General features: G+C 36.7%; 2 protein-coding genes across 2 annotated transcripts; one reads left to right on the top strand and one right to left on the bottom strand.

Moving 5' to 3' along the window:
* Positions 1 to 1,114: 1,114 nt before the first annotated feature.
* Positions 1,115 to 5,232, top strand: GCK72_016035 (uncharacterized protein; the record flags this gene model as incomplete). The annotated part of the gene is made up of 5 exons (XM_053731279.1): positions 1,115 to 1,133; positions 2,234 to 2,325; positions 3,084 to 3,327; positions 4,193 to 4,315; positions 4,961 to 5,232. 5 exons carry the CDS (start codon positions 1,115 to 1,117, stop codon positions 5,230 to 5,232), a joined length of 750 nt encoding a protein of 249 aa, XP_053586051.1.
* Positions 5,233 to 6,702: 1,470 nt separating this feature from the next.
* On the bottom strand, positions 6,703 to 20,872 carry GCK72_016034 (uncharacterized protein; the record flags this gene model as incomplete). Its single annotated transcript, XM_053731278.1, has 14 exons — positions 6,703 to 6,842; positions 7,505 to 7,633; positions 8,744 to 9,031; positions 9,905 to 10,031; positions 11,474 to 11,759; positions 12,431 to 12,540; positions 13,249 to 13,413; positions 14,821 to 14,919; positions 14,973 to 15,034; positions 16,118 to 16,367; positions 16,894 to 17,007; positions 18,306 to 18,488; positions 19,042 to 19,569; positions 20,831 to 20,872. The coding sequence occupies 14 exons, from the start codon at positions 20,870 to 20,872 to the stop codon at positions 6,703 to 6,705; spliced, it is 2,523 nt and encodes an 840-aa protein (XP_053586050.1).
* Between the last annotated feature and the right edge of the window lie 1,037 nt (positions 20,873 to 21,909).

The raw sequence follows: 21,909 nt of genomic DNA, 5'->3' as shown, positions 1-21,909 counted from the left end.
CAAGACCGCAATGGTTTCTTCATGCTTTTTGGCTTGTTCTGCCATTTGCTTTTGCATGAATTCCATCATTTCGATGAACTTTCGGTTCATCTCTGCGTCTGACATTTTTCAATCAAACTTTAGATAAACTGGGTAACAACCAGTATCTTTAGCTTTGATCGCCTCAATCACCAGAAAAATCGATATTCGCCGGATAAAAATCCAATCGAAAAACGAATACTTTTCGTTTTCGATTACGAAAAATCGATATTTCTCTGTGAAATTGAGTGTGCTTCCGGATCCACGTTTAGCAACACACAATTCTTTGAGAACTAGAGGCAGCGAAAACTGATTTGCTTTCCGGATCTACGTTTAAGCAAACAGAATTCTTAAAACTAGAGGCAGAGAAAACTGATTTGCTTTCCGGATCACGTTTAAGCAAACAGGATTCTTAATCAACTTGTTAGTCTTTCTTTCCGGATCACGTTTAAGAAAAGAGCTAACAAGTGATACGGTGGTCTTCTTACTCAAACTGAGCTCGAAATCTGATCGCCACTGTTGTATCTCGTGCTAATAGAGAAACAATGTATATTAATCACTCGTTTATTGTGATTCAGAATAATAGAAATGAGGGGGACAAGGGGTACAATCTATCCGTAACAGTCACGTTCCGGAACCAGGTATAAAACTACAACTGACTTTAGAACGAGAGGAAAAAGATGACAATTCCTCTTCGCGGGCAAACGGGGGAAACGAGGGACAGCGGGTAGATCAAAAATAATAATATAAATCTTTGTGACTAAATAAACAACGTCACAACAATTTTGGTCTAGAATGTGTGAAGAGCGATATTGTCAAGTTTTGGAGTGTTTTCCACGCATTTTAATAATTTTCAATTGGTTTTGTACAAAAACTTACTTTTCAGCAGTTTTTCGAGATTTCTAACGTTTTTTTAGTTTAAAAATCGAAGATTTTCGCGTAGAAATATTTAAATCGATATTTATCTAGTTTTTGACCGTTTCTCCTGTTTTTTTCTTCATTTTAGACTGATTTTTCGATAGAAAATTGTGTTTGAACCAGTTTTTCGAGATTTTTAACGTTTTTTTAGTTCAAAAATCGATAATTTTTGTCTAGAATGCCTGATGAGCGATGCTGTAAGTATTGGAGCGTTTTCTCTCGTGTTTTCTTATTTTCAACCAGCCTGGCTGCCGCGCCTTCGGCGCTTCATCCGGCTAGCCTCTCCTCATTTACTTGTTCACCTTCTCAGAAATGTGCCCGCGTGGCCGAGTGGTCCAAGGCGGCGGTCTCTGCGCAAAAAGAGCAAGTTTGATTTTGTGCCCGGCCGCTTTTCTTTCTCATTTCTCAAAATTTGCGGACATTGGGACAGATGGACAGACTCCACATGCGTTTTATATATAAGAATGATCGATTTTTTGTAAAGAAACTTATTTTTCAGCAAGTTTTTTGAAATTTTAACCGTTATTCTGCTATAAAAATCGATGTTTTTGGTTGTAGAAATATGTCAATCGAGTTTTGCCGTAAATACCCGATTCGTTTCGATAAATCCAGCGATTATCAACGTTTTTGTGGAAATTTACTGGAAATCACTCAAATTTTACCCTTTTTTTTTCTAATTTTTCCCATTTCGTCACGATTCTTTGAGTTTTCGTCCGAGTTCCGCTTCTTTAACTCTTTTTGTCTGCTGCAAAGTTTTGAAATAAAATATTCTTGTAGATCGATACTCATTGTAGCCAAACACTTTGCATTTTTGCTTTAAATCGTTGAAGTTCTGTTGTTTTTTCTCCTCTGATATCCGTTGTTAGGGAAAACGAGCCAAAAATCTTATTTTTCAAAAAAAAAAAAACGTCAAAATCGTGGTTTTTGGTCCAAAAAGCATGAAAATCGGTCAAAAATGACTAAAAATCGAATTTTTTTTAAATGAAAAAACGCGCCGATGGCGCGCCAGACGAGCATAAAACTGAAACTAGTCATTTTTCGAGCATTTTTGCACCATATTCTTCAAAGGTACTCTCAAAAACGCGTCAAAGGCGCGCCAGCCCGTTCAAGACAGATTTTTGATGAAAAATATAGATTTTTATGTCTAAAACGGTCCTACAGCCCCCTGGGGCGCCGTTGACGCGTTTTTTTCATTCAAAAACTAAGTTGCAATCATTTGTGGCCGCTTTTTAAGCTTTTCTGATCGAAAAACCACGATTTTTGACTATTTTTCGTATATAATTCAATTTATTTGCAGCCGGAAGTCTTCCAAACAGTCGAATCATCAAACTGAGACACCCGAAAGAGGGATGTGCACTGTTCCGTATCTCCGACACACATTTTGATGAGGTGAGCACGAAATTCCACTGAAAATTCCAGATTTCCAGTCGAAAAATCTTGAAAATTGTGGATAATCGTGAAATTTAGAGGGTTTTTTCAGTCAAAAATCACATTATTTCGCATTTTCGGCTTATTTTTCTGAAAATGTTCAATTGAAAACGCGACTGAGGCACGCCAGACCGAAATCCAGCGCGTCCGAGGTGCGCCAGTCTCTTTTTTTCACCAGAAACCGCGTCAAAGGTACGCCAGAATTCATTTTCGCTCAATTTTCCCGGTTTTTGACCGGTAAACACGTCAAAGGCGCGCCAGTACCCAATTTTCTTCAAATTTACGCTCAAAACGCGTCCGAGGTACGCCAGACACTGAAAATTCCAATTTTCGAATCAAAAATCCAGAAAATTCGAAATTTTTGCTCATTTTTCCACTAAAAACTCCAATTAAAATGTTCAATGAAAACGCGTCAAAGGCACGCCAGTGTTCAATTTTCTTCAAATTTACGGTAAAAACGCGTCCGAGGTGCGCCTGACACTGGAAATGCCAATTTTCTAGTCAAAAATCCAGAAAATTGCTCAATTTTTGCTCATTTTTCCACAGACTTGCATTTTCCTCAATTTTCTTCAAATTTAGGCTCAAAATTAACATCTTCCTACTCTAAAACGCGTCCGAGGCGCGCCAGACACTCTGAAAATCCCGATTTTCTAGTCAAAAGTCCAGAAAATTGCTCAATTTTTGCTCATTTTTCACTAAAAACTTCCATTTTCTTTCAGATTCTCGCCATCAACGACGGTCATCGTTCATTCTTCTACGGAGAGAGTATCATTGAGAACGGTACCGTCCATCTCATTGCCCCATTCAATCCCATCTTCATTTGTCTCCCATTTCTCCACAAAACGGCCGACAAATTTCTGGAAATCGACGAAATTCTCGTCGACGAAAAGTTCGAAGGAATCCGAGAAGTGGCGAGAAACGAGAGGATTCTCAAGGCGTTGGAATCAGTCGCTGATGTGAAAGGTACGGGAGGGCGCTGGTGTGCCTTTGACGCGGTTTCAGGTGAAAATTCTGTGGTAATCCAGTCAAAAACCGGAAAAATTGAGCGAAAACGAAGGCTGGCGTGCCTCAGACGTTTTTTTTTTTAGAAAAATGGCCAAAAAAATTGAGAAAGGAGTGTCCGGCGTGCTTTTGACGCGGTTTTCAGGTGAAAATTTGGAGAACGTCGGTCTCAAAAAAGGCTGTCGCGCCTTAGACGCGTTTCGAGCGTAAATTTGAAGAAAATTGATTACTGGCGCACCTCAGACGCGTTTTTTTTGTAAAAACTGTGTCAAAAAACGGAAAAATGAGCGAAAATGAAGCCTGGCGCACCTTTGACGCGGTTTATGATAAAAAAGAGGCTGGCGCACCTCGGACGCGCTGGATTCCGGTCTGGCGTGCCTCAGTCGCGTTTGTAATTGAACATTTTTGGAAAAATAAGCAAAAATTGGAAAAAGTATGATTTTCGACTGAAAAATTGCGGTAAAAATGTGATTTTCGCATCAAAAAACCTCAAATTTTCACGATTTTTCACAGTTTTAAAGGTTTTTGGCCGAAAATCTGGAATTTTTTGTGATTTTAGATAAATAAGCCTAAAATCGAGAAAAGAGTGTCTGGCGCACCTTTGACGCGCTTTTCAGGTGAAATTTTGGAGAAAAATGAAGTCTGGCATGCCTCAGACGCGTTTTTAAATAGAAAATTTTAGAAAAATGAGCCTGGCGCACCTTTCACGCGTTTTTTGGAATGGGAAAATATTGATTTTCACTGATTTTCGCACCGAAAAACTCCCATCTGGCGCGCCTTTGACGCGTTTTTCCTCAATTTCTCGTTAAAATCATCCCATTTTCAGACGTTCTCGACGTGAAACTGTACCGTCTGAATCAGGAGAAGTTGATGGAATGGATCAAACGAAAATTCGATGGACTGAAAGTGGAAATGGCGAAAGATGCGCATAAATCACTTCTCGATTGTCGTAAGTTTCGAATATTCGAGAAATTCCGAAGTCTGGGGCGTCTTTGGCGCGTTTTTTTTCGTTTGAAATCCGAAAATAGAGTTAAAGGCGCCCCAGACGCCATTTTTTTGGTAAAAATGATATTTTTTGCCTCAAAAAACGCGCCAACGTCACCCCAGCTCTCTGTCAAGATAGTTTTTTGGGAACTTTCGCGTCAAAGGTGCGCCAGCTACGTAATTGTCAAAAACGCGCCAAAGATACGCCAGAGTCTCCGAATTTACTTCAAAAATGCCCGATTTTCGCCTTTTTGCCTGAAAAAACGCGCCAACGTCACGCCAGACAAATCATTTTGTGTTGAAAAGGCGCCGAAGGTGCCCCAGATCCTGCTTTCGTCCAAAAACGCGCCAACGTCACCCCAGCTCATGAGATCCCAAAAACGCGCCAAATTTGAGCCAGAATCTCCAGATTTTCGCCTTTTTGCCTGAAAAAACGCGCCAACGTCACGCCAGACAAATCATTTTGTGTGGAAAAAGCGCCGAAGGTGCGCCAGAAATGCAATTTTCGTTTCAAAAACGCGCCAAAAGTGCCCCAGAATCTCCCGATTTTTGTCATTTTTTGCCTCAAAAAACGCGCCAACGTCACGCCAGAATCCCTATTTTCTTGCAGCCGAAGCGTTCGACCGTCACGTCTTCCAATTTCTGATCGATTACCTGCCAGTCGACATCATCACTGCCATCAAATCACATCTGAAAATTCAAGAACCGTCCGCATCTGAAAATATCGATCAAAGTATGAAGAGAAAAGCGCCAGAAGACGATGAGTACCCGGATGAGAAGCCTATTGTGAAGAAACCGAAAGAATCGATTCAGGCGAAAAAATTGCAGGCGGCGTCGAAGGGAACAAAATCGATTTCCGCGTTTTTTGCAAAGAAAAATTAAATTTTTTGGCATTTTTTGATAATTTTTTTTTTGAAATTTACTGAAATCTCACTTTCCCACTTATTGATACTCATTTTCATCTCTTTTTATGTCGGTTTTTATGCTCAATTTGCTATATTTTCGTGTAAAAAATCAAATTGTCGTCAGATATGACGCATTGTACGCAAACACCGTCACGCGGACTTTTTTGAAAAAACTTTCGAGTTTTTGAATGATTTTTGAGCTGTTTGTCGAAGTTTATTGCGTCATTTAGTAAAAAAATTGATCTGAAATTCGAAATTCACAATTTCTGATCATCAGGCGTGTCGGAGGCGCGTTTCTGCCAAAAATCACAACAAAAAAACCGAAAATTTAAGTGGGGGACACTGGAAATTTCATGTACATCATCATTATCATAATTAAATGAAAAAAAAGTAGTCCCAAAAATATCGAAAATACGTATAAAACAGAAAAAATAGAGAGGAAACTGGGCGGGGCCAGACAGAGATCATTATAAATTATGTAGAGAATACCGGAAAGATAGAGGGGGCGGAGCCAAAGAGGGAAATAAAGGAAAAAGAGGGCGTGGCCTATCTTTGAAAAGACAAAAGGCGAAGAAAAGGGGCGGAGCCTAGTATAGAATACGGGAAAACGGCTCAAATTTAACAGAAAAAAGGGAAAGTGGGCGGAGCTTGGAAAAAGAAATACGATGAAAAGGGGCGGGGCATCCGGAGAAAAATAGGGAAAAAAGTGGGCGGGGCTTATCATAAAATACGGGAAAATGGTTTAAATTTGTCAGAAAAACGCCAGAAATAATAGGCGGATCTTGGAAATGGAAAATACGGTGAAAAGGGGCGGAGCCTAGCAGAGAATACGGGAAAATGGCTCAAATTTTACAGAAAAAGGGGCAAAAAGTAGGCGGAGCTTGGGGCATAAAATTGGGAAAAAAGGGCGGGGCTTGACAAAACTACTTAAATAAAACAGAAAAAAAACGCCAGAAACAAGTGGGCGGAGCTTGGGGGTGGGAAAGGGGAAATGGGCGGAGCCTAGCATAGAATACGGGGAGAATGGCTCAAATTTTACAGAAAAAGGGGCAAAAAGTAGGCGGAGCTTGGGGCATAAAATTGGGAAAAAAGGGCGGGGCTTGACAAAACTACTTAAATAAAACAGAAAAAAAACGCCAGAAACAAGTGGGCGGAGCTTGGGGGTGGGAAAGGGGAAATGGGCGGAGCCTAGCAGAGAATACGGGAAAATGGCTCAAATTTTACAGAAAAAGGGGCAAAAAGTAGGCGGAGCTTGGGGCATAAAATTGGGAAAAAAGGGCGGGGCTTGACAAAACTACTTAAATAAAACAGAAAAAAAACGCCAGAAACAAGTGGGCGGAGCTTGGGGGTGGGAAAGGGGAAATGGGCGGAGCCTAGCATAGAATACGGGGAGAATGGCTCAAATTTAACAGAAAAAGGGCCAGAAAACTGGGCGGAGCCTCCTGGATTACTGTACTTGATGCTGGACGGGAGGCGTGGCTTGCTTCCATCCGGGATCGCTGATCGTCGTGGAGATGTAATCGAAGACGGTACTGTCGGTGAGTGTCGGCAGCGCATCGAGCCTTCTGAGCATTCCGAAGAGGGTACCTAGAAAAATATGAGATTTGGCTGGAAATCTACTGAAATTTTGGAATTGTTGAGTATTTTTAGCCTGAAAATCGATTTTTTCACTCGAAAAGTATATTTTCAGCTGAAAAATGTAGAAAATTTTCAGAATTTCAAGTGAAAATCGCAAAAAATTTCGCGTCTGGCGCTCATTTTGGCGCGTTTTCAAAAAAACAAATAGCGCTAAAGGTACGCCAGACTCATGGAGCACCTTTTACGCGTAGAGCCCCCATTTTTCAATTTGGAAGCGTCAAAGGTACGCCAGAAAATTATAGAAAATTCGATTTTCAGCTAAAAATCTTGAAATCAATTGAAAAATTTCAGTTTTTCAAGTGAAAATCGTAAAAATATCAAGTCTGGCGCACCTGTGACGCGTTTTCAGTTCTAAGCCTCAATTTTCGATTAGGAAAAGCGTCGAAGGTGCGCCAGACACATTTTAGTATAAAATTTCCGGATTTTCGACCGATAATTTATCATTTTCAGACCGAAAATCGATTTTCAAGTGAAAATTGCAAAAAATGTCGAGTCTGGCGTACCTTTGACGCGTTTTCAGTTTTGAGCGTCAAAGGTGCGCCAGACACATTTCAGAGTCAAATTTTCGAATTTTCAGCCCAAAATCAATGATTTTTCCAACATTTCCTTACCAATAGTGACATCTTTGGCCTTCAACTTTTCCATCAGTTTTCTGCATTGCTCCGAGAGCTTCGTCTCTCCAAATGTACAGAATTGGAGGGGGCGGCGAGCGTATCCGGCGGCAATCACTTGGATCATGACTGAAAATTGAATATTTAGTGAGAAAAATGGCGTAAAAAGCTCAATTTTCAGCCTCAAAACGCCGAAAATACTGCGACGGGCGCACCTTTGACGCATTTTTGAATGGGAAAATATTGATTTTCACTGATTTTCGTTCTGAAAACTCCTATCTGGGGCGCCTTTGACGCGTTTTTCCTAAATTTCTCGTTAAAATCATCGATTTTCAGACGTTCTCGATGGGAAACTGTAAAAAAATCTTGTCTGGCGCACCTTTGACGCGTTTCTAGAATGAAACCGTCTCTCAGGACTCTAGATGTCCCGATTTCCGAATTTATGATTATAAACAGGCGCGCCTTTGACGCGTTTTCAGTTTTGAGCCTCAATTTTCGATTTAAACGCGTCAAAGGCGCGCCAGGCACATTTCAGAGTGAAATTTTACCTTCAAAACTCATTTTTCAGTGAAAAAAACCCATTTTTCCAGTCAAAAACATCTCAAAAACTCTATTGACAGCTAAAACAATTAGAAACCTCATTTCTTTAAAAACTCATTTTTCAGCCAGAAAAACCACTTTTCCAGTCAAAAATATCTCTAAAACTTCATTTTCAGATCTAAAAATGGTTTGAAATGTCATTTTCTCTCATTTTTCAGCCTAAAAACAAACAAACAAATCGTGCGAACGGTACGCCAGACCCATGGGGCACCTTTGACGCGTTATCAGTTTTGAAGCTCAATTTTCGATTTGAACGCGTCAAAGGTGCGACAGACTCGAATTAGAGTCGAATTTTAGCTTGAAAACTCATTTTTCCAGTCAAAAACGCCTCAAAAACTTCATTTTCAGATCAAAAATGGCTTTTAATTTCATTTTCTATCATTTTTCAGCCCAAAACCCCACTTTTTCAGTCAAAAACATTTCAAAAACCCAAAAAACCGCTCACATTTCATCTGCTTGCATCCACTGGCGCGCTTTTGGCGCGTTTTCAGTTTTGAAGCTCAATTTTCGATTTAAACGCGTCAAAGGTGCGCCAGATAGATTTTTGAGCCGAATTTTCGGATTTTCAACACATTTAACGATGAAAAGGCCCATTTCTAATATTTTTCAGTGAAAAAACCGCCATAAAACCGCCCTTACATTTCATCTGTTTACACCCTCCGAATGCTCCACACCCCCACCATCCCGTCCGAATCGGAACCGTCTCGAACGGGTGTCCTTCTTGAGCCGTGAATCCGGTGATTGCTTTGAGAATCTCTCGAATGATATTCTCTCCGTCGACTTGTTCTCTTAATGCATTCCATCGATTGTATTGAATCGCATAGATTGCAATCGTTTCGACCGGAAGACGTCCGTATTTATCACGGAGAGACGAGTCGTTCTGATCAGCGTCTTCCGGTTGCAATGGCTTCCATTTCAGAGATTTTCCTGAAATTAGAAAAAATTGCTGATTTTTGAGCTGAAAATCGTATTTTCAGCAATATTTTTTGTCTGAAAATCACGTTTTTAGAGGAAAAAACTTCGAACATTTCATTTTTCCAAGAAAAATGAGGGTTTTCGGATTGAAAATGCAATTATCTGATTAAAAAATTCAGCTTTTTGACCAGGAATTGGATTTTTACGAGAAAAATCAATCGAAAATGAATTTTTTTGCTTCCATTTCAGAGATGTTCCTGAAATTCGAAAATTGCTGATTTTTGAGCTGAAAATCGTATAATATTTTTTGTCTGAAAATCACGTTTTTAGAGGAAAAAACTTCGAACATTTCATTTTTCCAAGAAAAATGAGGGTTTTCGGATTGAAAATGCAATTATCTGATTAAAAAATTCAGCTTTTTGACCAGGAATTGGATTTTTACGAGAAAAATCAATCGAAAATGAATTTTTTTGCTTCCATTTCAGAGATGTTCCTGAAATTCGAAAATTGCTGATTTTTGAGCTGAAAATCGTATAATATTTTTTGTCTGAAAATCACGTTTTCAGCCAGCAAAAAACTTTGAAAATGTCCTTCTTCTAAGAAAAATAAAGAATCGCGTTTTTAGCGGGGGAAAAATATCTCTAAAATAAGATTTTTACTATTAAATATTTTTCTTCAAAATTTTATATCAAAAATGAGTTTTATGACTGAAAATCTCATTTTCAGCCGGATTTTCGGATTGGAAATTCAATATTTAGTCTAAAATTGCAGCTTTTACTGAAAAATCCTCTCAAAAATGCTATTTTTGAGCAAAAATCGCATTTTTCAACCATAAAAAATGAATTTTCAGCTAAAAATGTAGTTTTCGATCTCATAATCACTTACCGTATCCGTCGTACGAACTGTATACATATGCACCGATGATTGAGAATGATTCTGTGTTGTGCATTGCTGTCTTGCTCAATAACATTCCGACAATCATCTCTGGACACATCAGGAATCGTATTTCTTCCTGAAAAATTGAAATTTCATTCAAAAATTGCTGAAAACACAGTTTCTGAGCTCAAAATTTAATTATTGAACTGAAAATGCTGTAGTTTGACTGAAAATCTAGTTTTCTAACCCAGAAAACGGGAATTATCGGCTAAAAATGGAATTTTTGACAGATTTCGATAGATTTTTCAAGTAAAGCTGCAATTTGTGCTAAAAAAAACTGAATTTTAAGTCTAAAAAACTCATTTTTGACTCCAAAAATTTAATTTTTTATAGAAAAAATCAAAGTTTCTTTCAGCTCAAAATGTGATTTTCAGTCATAAAACTCATTACTGATATAAAAAATTTAAGAAAAAAAATCATTTTCAGTCTGAAATTGAGCGATACCTCATATATAATAGTAAAAATCTTATTTTTGAGATATTTTTCCCTCTAAAGACGCGATTTTCAGCTCAAAAAACTTGCCATTTAGCCAAAAAATTGCATTTCGAATCCGAAAGTCTTCATTTTTCTTAGAAAAAGGATATTTTCAACGTTTTTTTTTGCTGGCTGAAAGCGTGATTTTCAGACGAAAAATATTGCTGAAAATACGATTTTCAGCTACAAAAACTGCAATTTTCGAATTTCAGGATCATATCTGAAATGGAAGCAAAAAAATTCATTTTCGATTGATTTTTTCTCGTAAAAATCCAATTCCTGGTCAAAAAGCTGAATTTTTTAATCAGATAATTGCATTTTCAATCCGAAAACCCTCATTTTTCTTGGAAAATGAAATTTCCAAAGTTTTTTCCTCTAAAAACGTGATTTTCAGACAAAAAATATTATACGATTTACATTTTTAGCTGAAAATTCATTTTTTATGGTTGAAAAATGCGATTTTTTGCTCAAAAATAGCATTTTTGAGAGGATTTTTCAGTAAAAACTGCAATTTTAGACTAAATATTGAATTTCCAATCCGAAAATCCGGCTGAAAATGAGATTTTCAGTCATAAAACTCATTTTTGATATAAAATTTTGAAGAAAAATATTTAATAGTAAAAATCTTATTTTAGAGATATTTTTCCCCCGCTAAAAACGCGATTCTTTATTTTTCTTAGAAGAAGGACATTTTCAAAGTTTTTTGCTGGCTGAAAATGTGATTTTCAGACAAGAAATATTGCTGAAAATACGATTTTCAGCTACAAAAACTGCAATTTTCGAATTTCAGGATCATATCTGAAATGGAAGCAAAAAAATTCATTTTCGATTGATTTTTCTCGTAAAAATCCAATTCCTGGTCAAAAAACTGAATTTTTAATAAAATAATTGCATTTTCAATCCGAAAACTCTCATTTTTCTTGGAAAAATGAAATGTTCGAAGTTTTTTCCTCTAAAAACGTGATTTTCAGACAAAAAATATTGCTGAAAATACGATTTTCAGCTCAAAAATCAGCAATTTTTTCAGTAATTTAAATTTCCAACCTGAACAGATCCCTCTTTCGTCACTCCTCCACCGAGAAATGCGTTTGCAAAATCAACTTGCGTGCACTGTGTCGCCTGTTCAATTCTCTCGTCGTCAATCATCGTCACTTCTGGAAGTTTCTGGAATTTTCTCTCTCTCCATTTCGTTGTTCTCAATGTTTCCTCATGTCTGCTGATTCGTCTGAAACTGACGACTCCCTGGGGTGGATTCGCCGAGATTCGATCGAAGTAGGCGAAAAGGAAACGGAGTTTTTCAATGGCAACCGGCGAGTTAGAGTTCAGTATTCTGAAAATATTACGGGCGTTTTACGGCGAAAATGACAATTTTCCGACTAAAATTGACCAGTTTTGATGAAAAATTGACTAAAAAATGAGGATTTTAAGCCCAGAATCGGTCAATTTCAGTCAAAAACCACAAGATATGAGCATTTTTAGACTGAAATCAAGCATTTTGGCCGAGGAATCAGTGATATTCGGTTGAAAACTACCCATTCCTTGCGAAAAATGGTAATTTTCAGCTAGAAATCGGTGATTTTTGGGCTGAAAATTGACAAAATCCACGATTTTCACTGATTGGGCAAAAATTTAGCATTTTTGACCAAGAACTGGCGTATTTCATCCAGAAGTTGGTCATTTTCATTTAGAAAACCTCAAAAATGAAAATTTTCAGACCAAAATTCCATAATTTTGAGCCAGGAATCAATGATTTTTGGTCAAAATAACCACTTTTAGGTCACACCTAAAAAAACCTCAAAAAATGAGAATTTTCAGACTAAAATGAATAATTTTCAGTCAGAAATAAATGATTTTCGGTCATAAAATGACAATTTTAAGCCAAAATGTACAAATTTTTCTCGAAAAGTCCCGTTTGGATGAAAAATCGACAATTTTCAGCCAAATTCGGTAATTTTAAGCTCAAAATAAACCATTTTCAGCCAAAAAATGTCTGAAACTAACCCCAAAAAGTTGGGAGCAGTTGAGGTGAAGAACATTCTGGCGATGAGAGCAGCACACTGTCGATGGGAGAGTGTAGCCGATTCAACTTGGCCCATCAGACAGTAGATACGCTGAAAAAAAACCTTATTTTTCATTGAAAAATCTCAATTTTCAGCAATTTTTCTGTTAAAACGGACATTTGGACACTCGGAAACACAGATAGACCTATTTTACATCAAAAAATGCGAATTTTCTACCTAAAAACCAAAAATCTGTAATTTTCACTCATTTTCAGCTCAAAATGGACATCCGGACGAACAGACACACAGAAATTCTCAAAAATGTCAATTTTCCACTGAAAAATCACAATTTTCAGCAATTTTCCAGTTAAAATGGGCATCTGGACACTCGGAAACACAGATAGACCTATTTTTCATCAAAAATCCGTTATTGTCGCTCATTTCCAGTTCAAAATAGACATCCGGACGAACAGACACACAGAAAATGTCTAATTTTTAGCGATTTTCCAGTTAAAACGGACATTTGGACGCACGGAAACACAGATAGACCTATTTTTCATCAAAATCCGTTGTTTTCTACCTAAAAATCTGTAATTTTCGCTCATTTTCAGCTCAAAATGGACATCCGGATGGACAGACACACAGAAATTCTCAAAATTGTCAATTTTCCACTGAAAAATCACAATTTTCAGCAATTTTTCAGTTAAAACGGACATTTGGACATCAGGAAACACAGATAGACCTATTTTTTATCAAAAAATGTGAATTTTTCACCCAAAAAATCCGTAATTTTTGCTCATTTTCTTCTATAAACTGTACCTCTGGCAACAACTGATAACCAGACAACGCAATCTGTACGACTCGTCCGAATTGATCCAACGCGTATCGATTGTTTCCTTGATACGATTCATATTTGGAGAAATATCCAAAGAGCGCCGGGAATGGATGATAGACTGTCATTCCGCACATATCGTGGATCAGGCCCTACAAATTTCAGAATTTTCAGCAAAAATGAACCATTTTTTGGTTAAAATCTATCATTTTTCAGTTAAAAATGACAGTTTTCAACAAAAATTTGACTAGTTTCAGCCAAAATTGACCATTTTCAGTCAAAAATATGAGTTTTCACTGAAAATAGACCATTTCCAGCCGAGAATCGAGTATTTTCAGCTCCTGACTAGAAAATTATAGAAAATTGAATTTCAGACCGAAAATCTGGAAATCAATTGAAAATTGTCAGTTTTTCAAGTGAAAATCGTAAAAATGTTAAGTCTGGCGCACCTGTGACGCGTTTTCAGTTCTAAGCCTCAATTTTCGATTAGGAAAAGCGTCAAAGGTGCGCCAGACTCAAATTAGAGTCGATTTTCGGAACTTCGACAGATAAGTGGTGCATTTTCAGCCGAAAATCGATTATTTTCAGTCAAAATTTGGTCATTTTCAGCCATAAATATGTATTTTCAGCAAAATTTTTCAATTTTCAGTCAAAAAACATGAGTTTTCACTGAAAATCGATCATTTTCAGTCAAAATTTGACTATTTCCAGTCAAAAATTGATCGTTTTCAGCCAAAAATATGAGTTTGCACTGAAAATATGAGTTTTCACTGAAAATAGCCCATTTCCAGCCGAGAATCGAGTATTTTCAGCAAAAAATCGATTATTTTCAGTCAAAATTTGGTCATTTTCAGCCATAAATATATATTTTCGCACCTTTGACGCGTTCTCAGTTGTGAGCCTCAATTTTTGATTTGGAAGCGTCAAAGGTGCGCCAGACTCATATTTCTGGGTTTTCGACAGATAAATAGTCCATTTCCAGCCGAAAATCGACTATTTTCAGTCAAAATTTGACTATTTTCAGTCAAAATTTGATCGTTTTCAGCCAAAATTTGACTATTTTCAGTCAAAAATCGATTATTTTCAGTCAAAATTTGCTCATTTTCAGCCATAAATATATATTTTCGCACCTTTGACGCGTTCTCAGTTGTGAGCCTCAATTTTTGATTTGGAAGCGTCAAAGGTGCGCCAGACTCATATTTCTGGGTTTTCGACAGATAAATAGTCCATTTCCAGCCGAAAATCGACTATTTTCAGTCAAAATTTGACTATTTTCAGTCAAAATTTGATCGTTTTCAGCCAAAATTTGACTATTTTCAGCCAAAATTTGACTATTTTCAGTCAAAAATCGATTATTTTCAGCCAAAATTTGACTATTTTCAGTCAAAAATCGATTATTTTCAGTCAAAATTTGCTCATTTTCAGCCATAAATATGTATTTTCAGCAAAAATTTTCAATTTTCAAGCAAAAATGAACCATTTTCAGTCAAAAATATAAGTTTTCACTAAAAATCGATTATTTTCAGTCAAAAACCCTCTGAATCATTTCGAAAACTTACACTGAACAACATCAAACAGTCCGTTTTGTATCGATTCTCTCTCGCGTATCCAGTCAGTAAATTCTTGTACATCTCGTATCTTGGATTCGGCAAATCTCTCTTAAATTACTAGATTAGGGGCGGAGTTTCAAGGAGGGGGCGGAGCTTCTTACCCATGTCTTCTTACTGTATTTATCCTGATTGATGATGACACGTTCTATTCCAGATCGGTAAACTGTAAGAAATTAGAGATTTATGGTTTTCAAGGTGAAATTTGGACTGAAAATGGGATTTTGAGCTGAAAAATGCTCATTTTAGGCTGAAAACTCATTGAAAATAGTCAATTTCTGGCTGAAAATGCCGATTTTCAGTCAACTGGCTCATTTTCCGGTGGAAATCGCTGAAATCTCAGGTTTTAAACGAATCTATGACTATAAAACCCAGAGATGAAGTTTTTGGCTAGAAATAACCAAAAAATCTCTTTTTTCAGCCGAAAACTGTAATTTTTCATTGATAATTTTGAAAAAACCATGTTTTTAGCTTAAAAATCTCATTTTCGACAAAAATTTCAGCCATTTATCGATCAATTTTCAGCCAAAACCCTTAATTTCAGTCATTTTCAGATTCAAAATCATGTTTTTAGCTCAAAAATTCCATTTTTCAGTCATTTTTTCTATCAGTTTCAAGCCAAAACCCGATTTTCAGCCATTTATCGATCAGTTTTCAGTCATTTTCAGATTCAAAATCATGTTTTTAGCTCAAAAATTCCATTTTTCAGTCATTTTTTCTATCAGTTTCAAGCCAAAACCCGATTTTCAGCCATTTATCGATCAGTTTTCAGTCATTTTCAGATTCAAAATCATGTTTTTGATTCTGAAAATCTCATTTTTGACCAAATTTTCAGATAGAAGCCATATTTTCAGTCATTTTACAATGAATTTTCAGCGAAAATCTTAATTTCAGTCATTTTTCTTGCTGTTTTCAGTGAAAAACCTCTATTTTCAGCGATTCCTCAAACAATTTTCAGAGAAAAAACACGATTTTCAATCATTTATCGATCAGTTTTCAGCCAAAACCCATAATTTCAGTCATTTTCAGATTCAAAATTATATTTTTAGCTCGAAAAATCACATTTTTGACTCAAAATTTCGATTTTTCAGTCATTTTTCTATTAGTTATCAGTCAAAAATCCATATTTTCAGCCAGAACTTAACAATTTTGAGCAAAAAATGTGCGTTTTCAATCATTTTTCGGTGAGTTTTCAGCCAAAAACCTCAATTTTCAGTCATTTTTCAATCAATTTTCAGCCAATTCTCACATTCTGCCTGCTTCTGCATCTCATTCACTTCACAGTATCTGTAATTCGTTTTCGGATTACAATTCGGCGACTGAAAATCCGGTTTGAATATGAGATATTTATTGTCTGGACGGGGACGAGGAGCCGGTTTAGACTTCGGAGCAACGGGTGACGTCGTCGTGGGCTTTTTGTCTTCTGGAGCAGCCTTCACGTCTTCTGATTTCTCATCGTCTTCTGATAAGACGATCTCTTCGGCTTCATCGCCAGAATTCTGGAAAATTTTTTCAGACGATTTTCAGACGATTTTTAAGCGAAAAAGCGAAAAAAATGTGATTTTTGACGGATTTTCAACAGAAAATGGTTGAAAATCACTGAAAATCCGGAAATTCGATTTTAAAATGTGTCTGGCGCGCCTTCGACGCTTTTACTAATCGAAAAAATTGGGCTCAAACGCGTCAAAGGTGCGCCAGACTCGACATTTTTGCATTTTTCTATAATTTTCGAGTCAAAAATCGATAGTTTGCTCAATTATCTGTTGAAAATCCCGGAAATTCGATTTTAAAATGTGTCTGGCGCACCTTCGACGCTTTTCCTAACAGAAAATTGGGCTCAACGCGTCACAGGTGCGCCAGACTTGATATTTTTACGATTTTCACTTGAACAACTGGAAATTTTTCAATTAATTTCCAGATTTTTGGCTGAAAATCGAAAAAATCGCCATTTTTCCATCAAAAACTTCGATTTTTGAGGATTTTCAGCCAAACATTTTCATTTTTTGTCGATTTTCGGCTACTAACCGGTTCCAACGAGACACGTTCTATCTTCTTTCGGCACAAACTCTCTGATTTCGTCTCACTTTTCTGTTCTTCGACGTCTTCTTCTTCTGCTACGACGACGGCTACTGTATTCATCTGAAAATAAGATTTTTGACTCAAAAATTGGATTTTTATCTCAAAAATTGGAATTTTGGACTAAAAATCTGCAATTTTCAGCCCAAAACTTGATTTTCTAGTCATTTTTCTATTGTCTCATGTCCAAAAATCGCTAGAAAATCAAATTTTCCACTCAAAATTGTATTTTTAGCTCGAAAATTCGATTTTTCGACATAAAACAACATAGTTAACTCTAGGAAATTTTCAAGTACGCGCTAAAGGTACGCCAGACTCCCCCAAATCTTGTCTGGCGCACCTTTGACGCGTTTCTAGAAAAAAACCGTCTCTCTGGACTCCAGATGTCCCAATTTCCGAATTTATATTTATAAACTGGCGCGCCTTTGACGCGTTTTCTGTTTTGGAGCTCAATTTTTGCATTAAAAGCGTCAAAGGTGCTCCAGACCATTTTTAGGCTGAAAATCGGTAATTTTGAGCTCAAAAACCGCAAATTTCAGTCAAATTTCTTGTTTTTTTCTATTTTCAACCCAAAATCTCCGGGAATTTCGAGTGAAAACTGCTATAACTCAATTTTCAACATTTTCTGATTCAATATTGCCTAGTTTTCTAATTTTTCAAATGTAAAAACATGCATTTCTCCATTCCCATGCAATTTTCAGCCGATTTCTATGAAATTTCAAATTGAAATTCTCATTTTCAGCCGATTTTTTTCTAGAATTTTGACTTGAAATTCCAATTTTCAATCTATCAACATGCAATTTTCTGGGAAAATTATAGATTTTTTGATAGAAGTGGTCTAGATATCGTCTCGCACCATTTTTCTGACATAAATCGATGGAAAAGCATATTTAGGATGAAAATTGAGTAAAAAATGCTGAAAATGACATATTTTCAGTCTAAAAATGGTCGGAAACTGAGAAAACGTGGTGTGAAACTCCGTAAAACGATTACAGACGATTTTCAGCTAATAAATCAGTATTTTTGAGTTGAAATTCCAGAAAAATAGTATTTTCAGCCATTTTTTGGTGCCATTTTCCGATTTTCAAGTGATTTTAGCTGGAAAATCAGAATTCTTGGATCATAATCTTAGGAAATTGGCTGCAAATGACAATTTTCCGACCAAAAACCTAGATTTTCTCGTTTTTTCATATAAAAATGATGAAAATTCATTGAAAATGACATTTTCTATGGAAAAACATGCAATTTTGAGCCGATTTTTCTGAAATTTCGACTGGAAATTCCGATATTCATGCATTTTTATCAAATTTTCACTCAAAAATCTGCAATTTTCAGCCCGAAATCTCGTTTTTTCCAGCAACCTCTTCCTGATTCTCCATTCTGACGTCTTCTTCTTCTTTTTCATCCACTTCCATCGTCTCCTCTTCTTCATCCGGTCGTCTTCTGACGACGTCAGTGGATTCTGAATCCTCCAGAATCTGTGGATATTTGTCTGATTCGTAGTCAAAAATGTCTTGAGATGACGGTGATTTTTGGAGTGAATTCTGGAAATTACAGATGGTGGCATGCGGGGGTGGGATAGTGGGACACACAGACAGACAAATAGTTATTAAACTAAAATTTGGGAGTTTTTTGGCTAAAATTTGAAGAAAAACGGCTGAAAATGACCGGTTTTCAGCGCCAATTTTGAAAAATTTCAGGTAATTTTTAGCAAAAATCTCATTTTTGGATTATTTTCGGTCAATTTTCACGATTTTTAACCAATTATTGACCGATTTTCAGCCAATTTTCACGATTTTAGCGTCAAAAATCAATCTTAGGCTGATTTTCAGTCAAAAAAGACATCTGGACGCATTTTGACTATTTCAGCCGATTTTAAGCAAAAAACTCATTTTTGGCTCGATTCTGACGATTTTCAGCCGATTTTCAGCCGCCAATTTTCAGCAAAAATCCCATTTTTGTGTATTTTTAGATCAATTTCCACGATTTTCGGCCGGTTGTCAGCCAATTTTCAGCAAAAATCTCATTTTTGGGTAATTTTAAGTCAATTTTCACGATTTTCGACCAATTTTCACCGCAATTCCCCAATTTCCACACCTCTTCTGCCGTCTTCATCTCGATTTCCATCTCTTTCAGCACTTCCTCATCCTCTTGACTCGAATTCGACTCATTTTGCTTGTTTTCAGCAGATTTTTCTCGTTTTTCAGCCTCATAAATCTCTGTTTCATCGAAAACCTCTCCGATTTCCATAGAACCCTCGGATTCGACTTCCTGGGAGTCGGCGACGTATTCCGATTCGATTTCTAGAGCATTTTCAGCCAAAAATTGACCATTTTCAACGGATTTTTGAGCATTTTCAGCCATTTTTTGGTCATTTTCAGCCAATTTTTGACCATTTTCAGCCGGATTTCCACTCGTTTCCTCATCTCCAATCGATTCTCGACACGTTTCGTATCCATCATTCGACGGTTGAGAGCTTGCGAAGACGTCGATACTCTTCGGCTCCTGATTGACTTCTGAATTCACGATGAGTGACGATACAGATGACGTCGTTAGTCGCATCTTTTTCGCCGGTGGCTTATGATGGGCTACGCCGACTCCAATGTACTCGATGTAGTCTTTTTCCTGAAAAAAATCGATATAAAAATAGATTTTCTGGCTGAAAATCAGAAAAATCACAAATTTCCTATGATTTTCAGCTAAAATTGATCATTTTCACCCGAAAATAGACTATTTTCAGTTAAAAACCTATCATTTTCAGTGAAAAATTTATCATTTCAACTGAAAATTGACAATTTTCAGTCAAAAATATGAGTTTTCACTGAAAATAGACCATTTCCAGTCAAAAATCGGCTATTTTCAGCCAAAAATTGACTATTTTCACCCAAAAATATGAGTTTTCACTGAAAATAGATCATTTCCAGCCAAAAATCGGTTATTTTCAGCCAAAAATTAACCATTTCCAGTCATAAATTGACCAGTTTCAGCCAATAAGAAGTGTTTTCACTCAAAATTGACAATTTGACAAAAGGAAATGACGAAAAAATCGATTTTTCACATACTTCCGATAACTTTTAGATTTTCAGCACAAAATTTGACTGGAAATTAGATAAATTTCGAGTCGTAAATGGGATTTTTATGTCAAAAATAGGAAAAATCGACAATTTTCGCATGGAAATGACTGAAAAATTGAAGATTTCCGATGAATTTCAGCCAAAAATCATTAAATTTTTGTTTCGAGAGAATACAGAAAAGGATTGATTTCTCCGTGCGAGGAAAACTGTGAAAATGTAAAAAATAGAAATTCAAATCATGCGGGAATCAAAGAGACGTTACAGTAATCTATAAATCGTTAAAAATTCTCAAAAAACTGTCTGAAAATTGCTCAAAAATGGTCAAAATGTCCTTCCTGGCTGAGCTTTTTTCTGTTGTGTTCTAAAGCGATGACCTAGAAACACAACTGAAAAAATCTCGGCCAGAAAGGGCATTTTGACCATTTTTGAGCAATTTTCAGACAATTTTTCGAGAATTTTTAACGATTTATAGATTACTGTAACGTCTCTTCGATTCCCGAATGATTTGAAATTGATTTTCATTCATTTCTGAATAAAACTTCTATTTTTGACATTTTCACAGTTTTCCCACTGAGAAATCTATCATTTTCTGTGTTCGATCGGTGAAATTCATCGGAAATCTTTAATTTTTCAGTAATTTCCATTCGAAAATCGTCGATTTTTCTTATTTTTGACATAAAAATCCCATTTTCGACTCGTAATTTATCTAATTTTCAGTAAATTTTTGCCTTGCATAGCTGAAAATCATCGGAAATTGGTGAAAAAAATCTATTTTTCCACATTTTCAGTTGAAAATTGCTGAAAAATCGTACATCTTGATTCAAAGCGCTTCCGATATCCGATAGATTACTCATCTCTCTTGGTGAGATGGATCGATATTCAAGTTCTCGGCTGACGTCTTCTTATTCTTGAGAAGAAAACGGAAGAATCTACCTGAAAATTTCAGATTTTGTTTTAAAAAATCGGCTGAAAATAAAGAAAATTGACGGATTTAAAGCAATTTTAGATAATTTTCAGCATATTTTGGACCTGGAAGCAGTTCCACCTATTTACAACCGGTTTAAAGGTGAGTTTCATCCGAAAATTGACAATTTTCTGTGAAAATTCGAGTGTTTTCAGCCAAAAATTGATCTTTTTCAGCCAAAAATCCATCATTTTCAGCCAAAAATTTACCATTTTCAGCCAAAAATCGACAATTTTCTGCCAAAACTTGATATTTTCAGCTATAAAATTGATTATTTTCAGTCAAAAATCATCATTTTCTCCAGTTTTTTAATCCAGAATCCCCAATTCTGTCTCCAAAATCATCGGGAAACGAGAAACAAACGAAACAACTAGTTTTCACTTCTAAACCATATTCAAGATGGCTATCTATAGAAGCGAATCTTGATTCGTCAGATTCCGGAGATAAAACATAAGAAACACATAGCTTACTTCAGTAGGCTAACGCATACTTGCAACGGGCCGGGCCGGGCCGGGCCGGGCCGATTTGAGAATTTTCACCGGCCCGGCCCGGCCCGGCCCGGCCCGGCCCGGCCTGGCCCGGCCCGGCCCGGTCGGCCCGGGTCACAGTACAAAAATTTGAAATTTTGAATTTTTTTGAAAATTTTTTGTTTTTTTTCGCAAAAAAGTCGAATTTTCGACTATGTTTTTACATATCGATAAAACTCAAGTTTACATAGGATTTTTGACTATTTTTGACGAAAATTTCAAAAAATTTCGAAAAATTTTGTGAAAAAGTTGTGCTCATTTTTTGACTCCGGGCCGACCGGGCCGGGCCGGGCCGACGGGCCGAGCCGGGCCGGGCCGATATTTTGCAAGTCTGGGCTAACGGATTCTGTGTTTAGCATAGGCTTAGCTACGAGTGAGATACCGTATTCCTGGTAGTTAC

This window comes from Caenorhabditis remanei, chromosome IV (genome assembly GCF_010183535.1).
Source record: "Caenorhabditis remanei strain PX506 chromosome IV, whole genome shotgun sequence".
Lineage (NCBI taxonomy): Eukaryota > Metazoa > Nematoda > Chromadorea > Rhabditida > Rhabditidae > Caenorhabditis > Caenorhabditis remanei.
The sequence above is the reverse complement of the archived record's forward strand: the minus strand, read 5'-3'. Positions and strand labels throughout refer to the sequence as shown.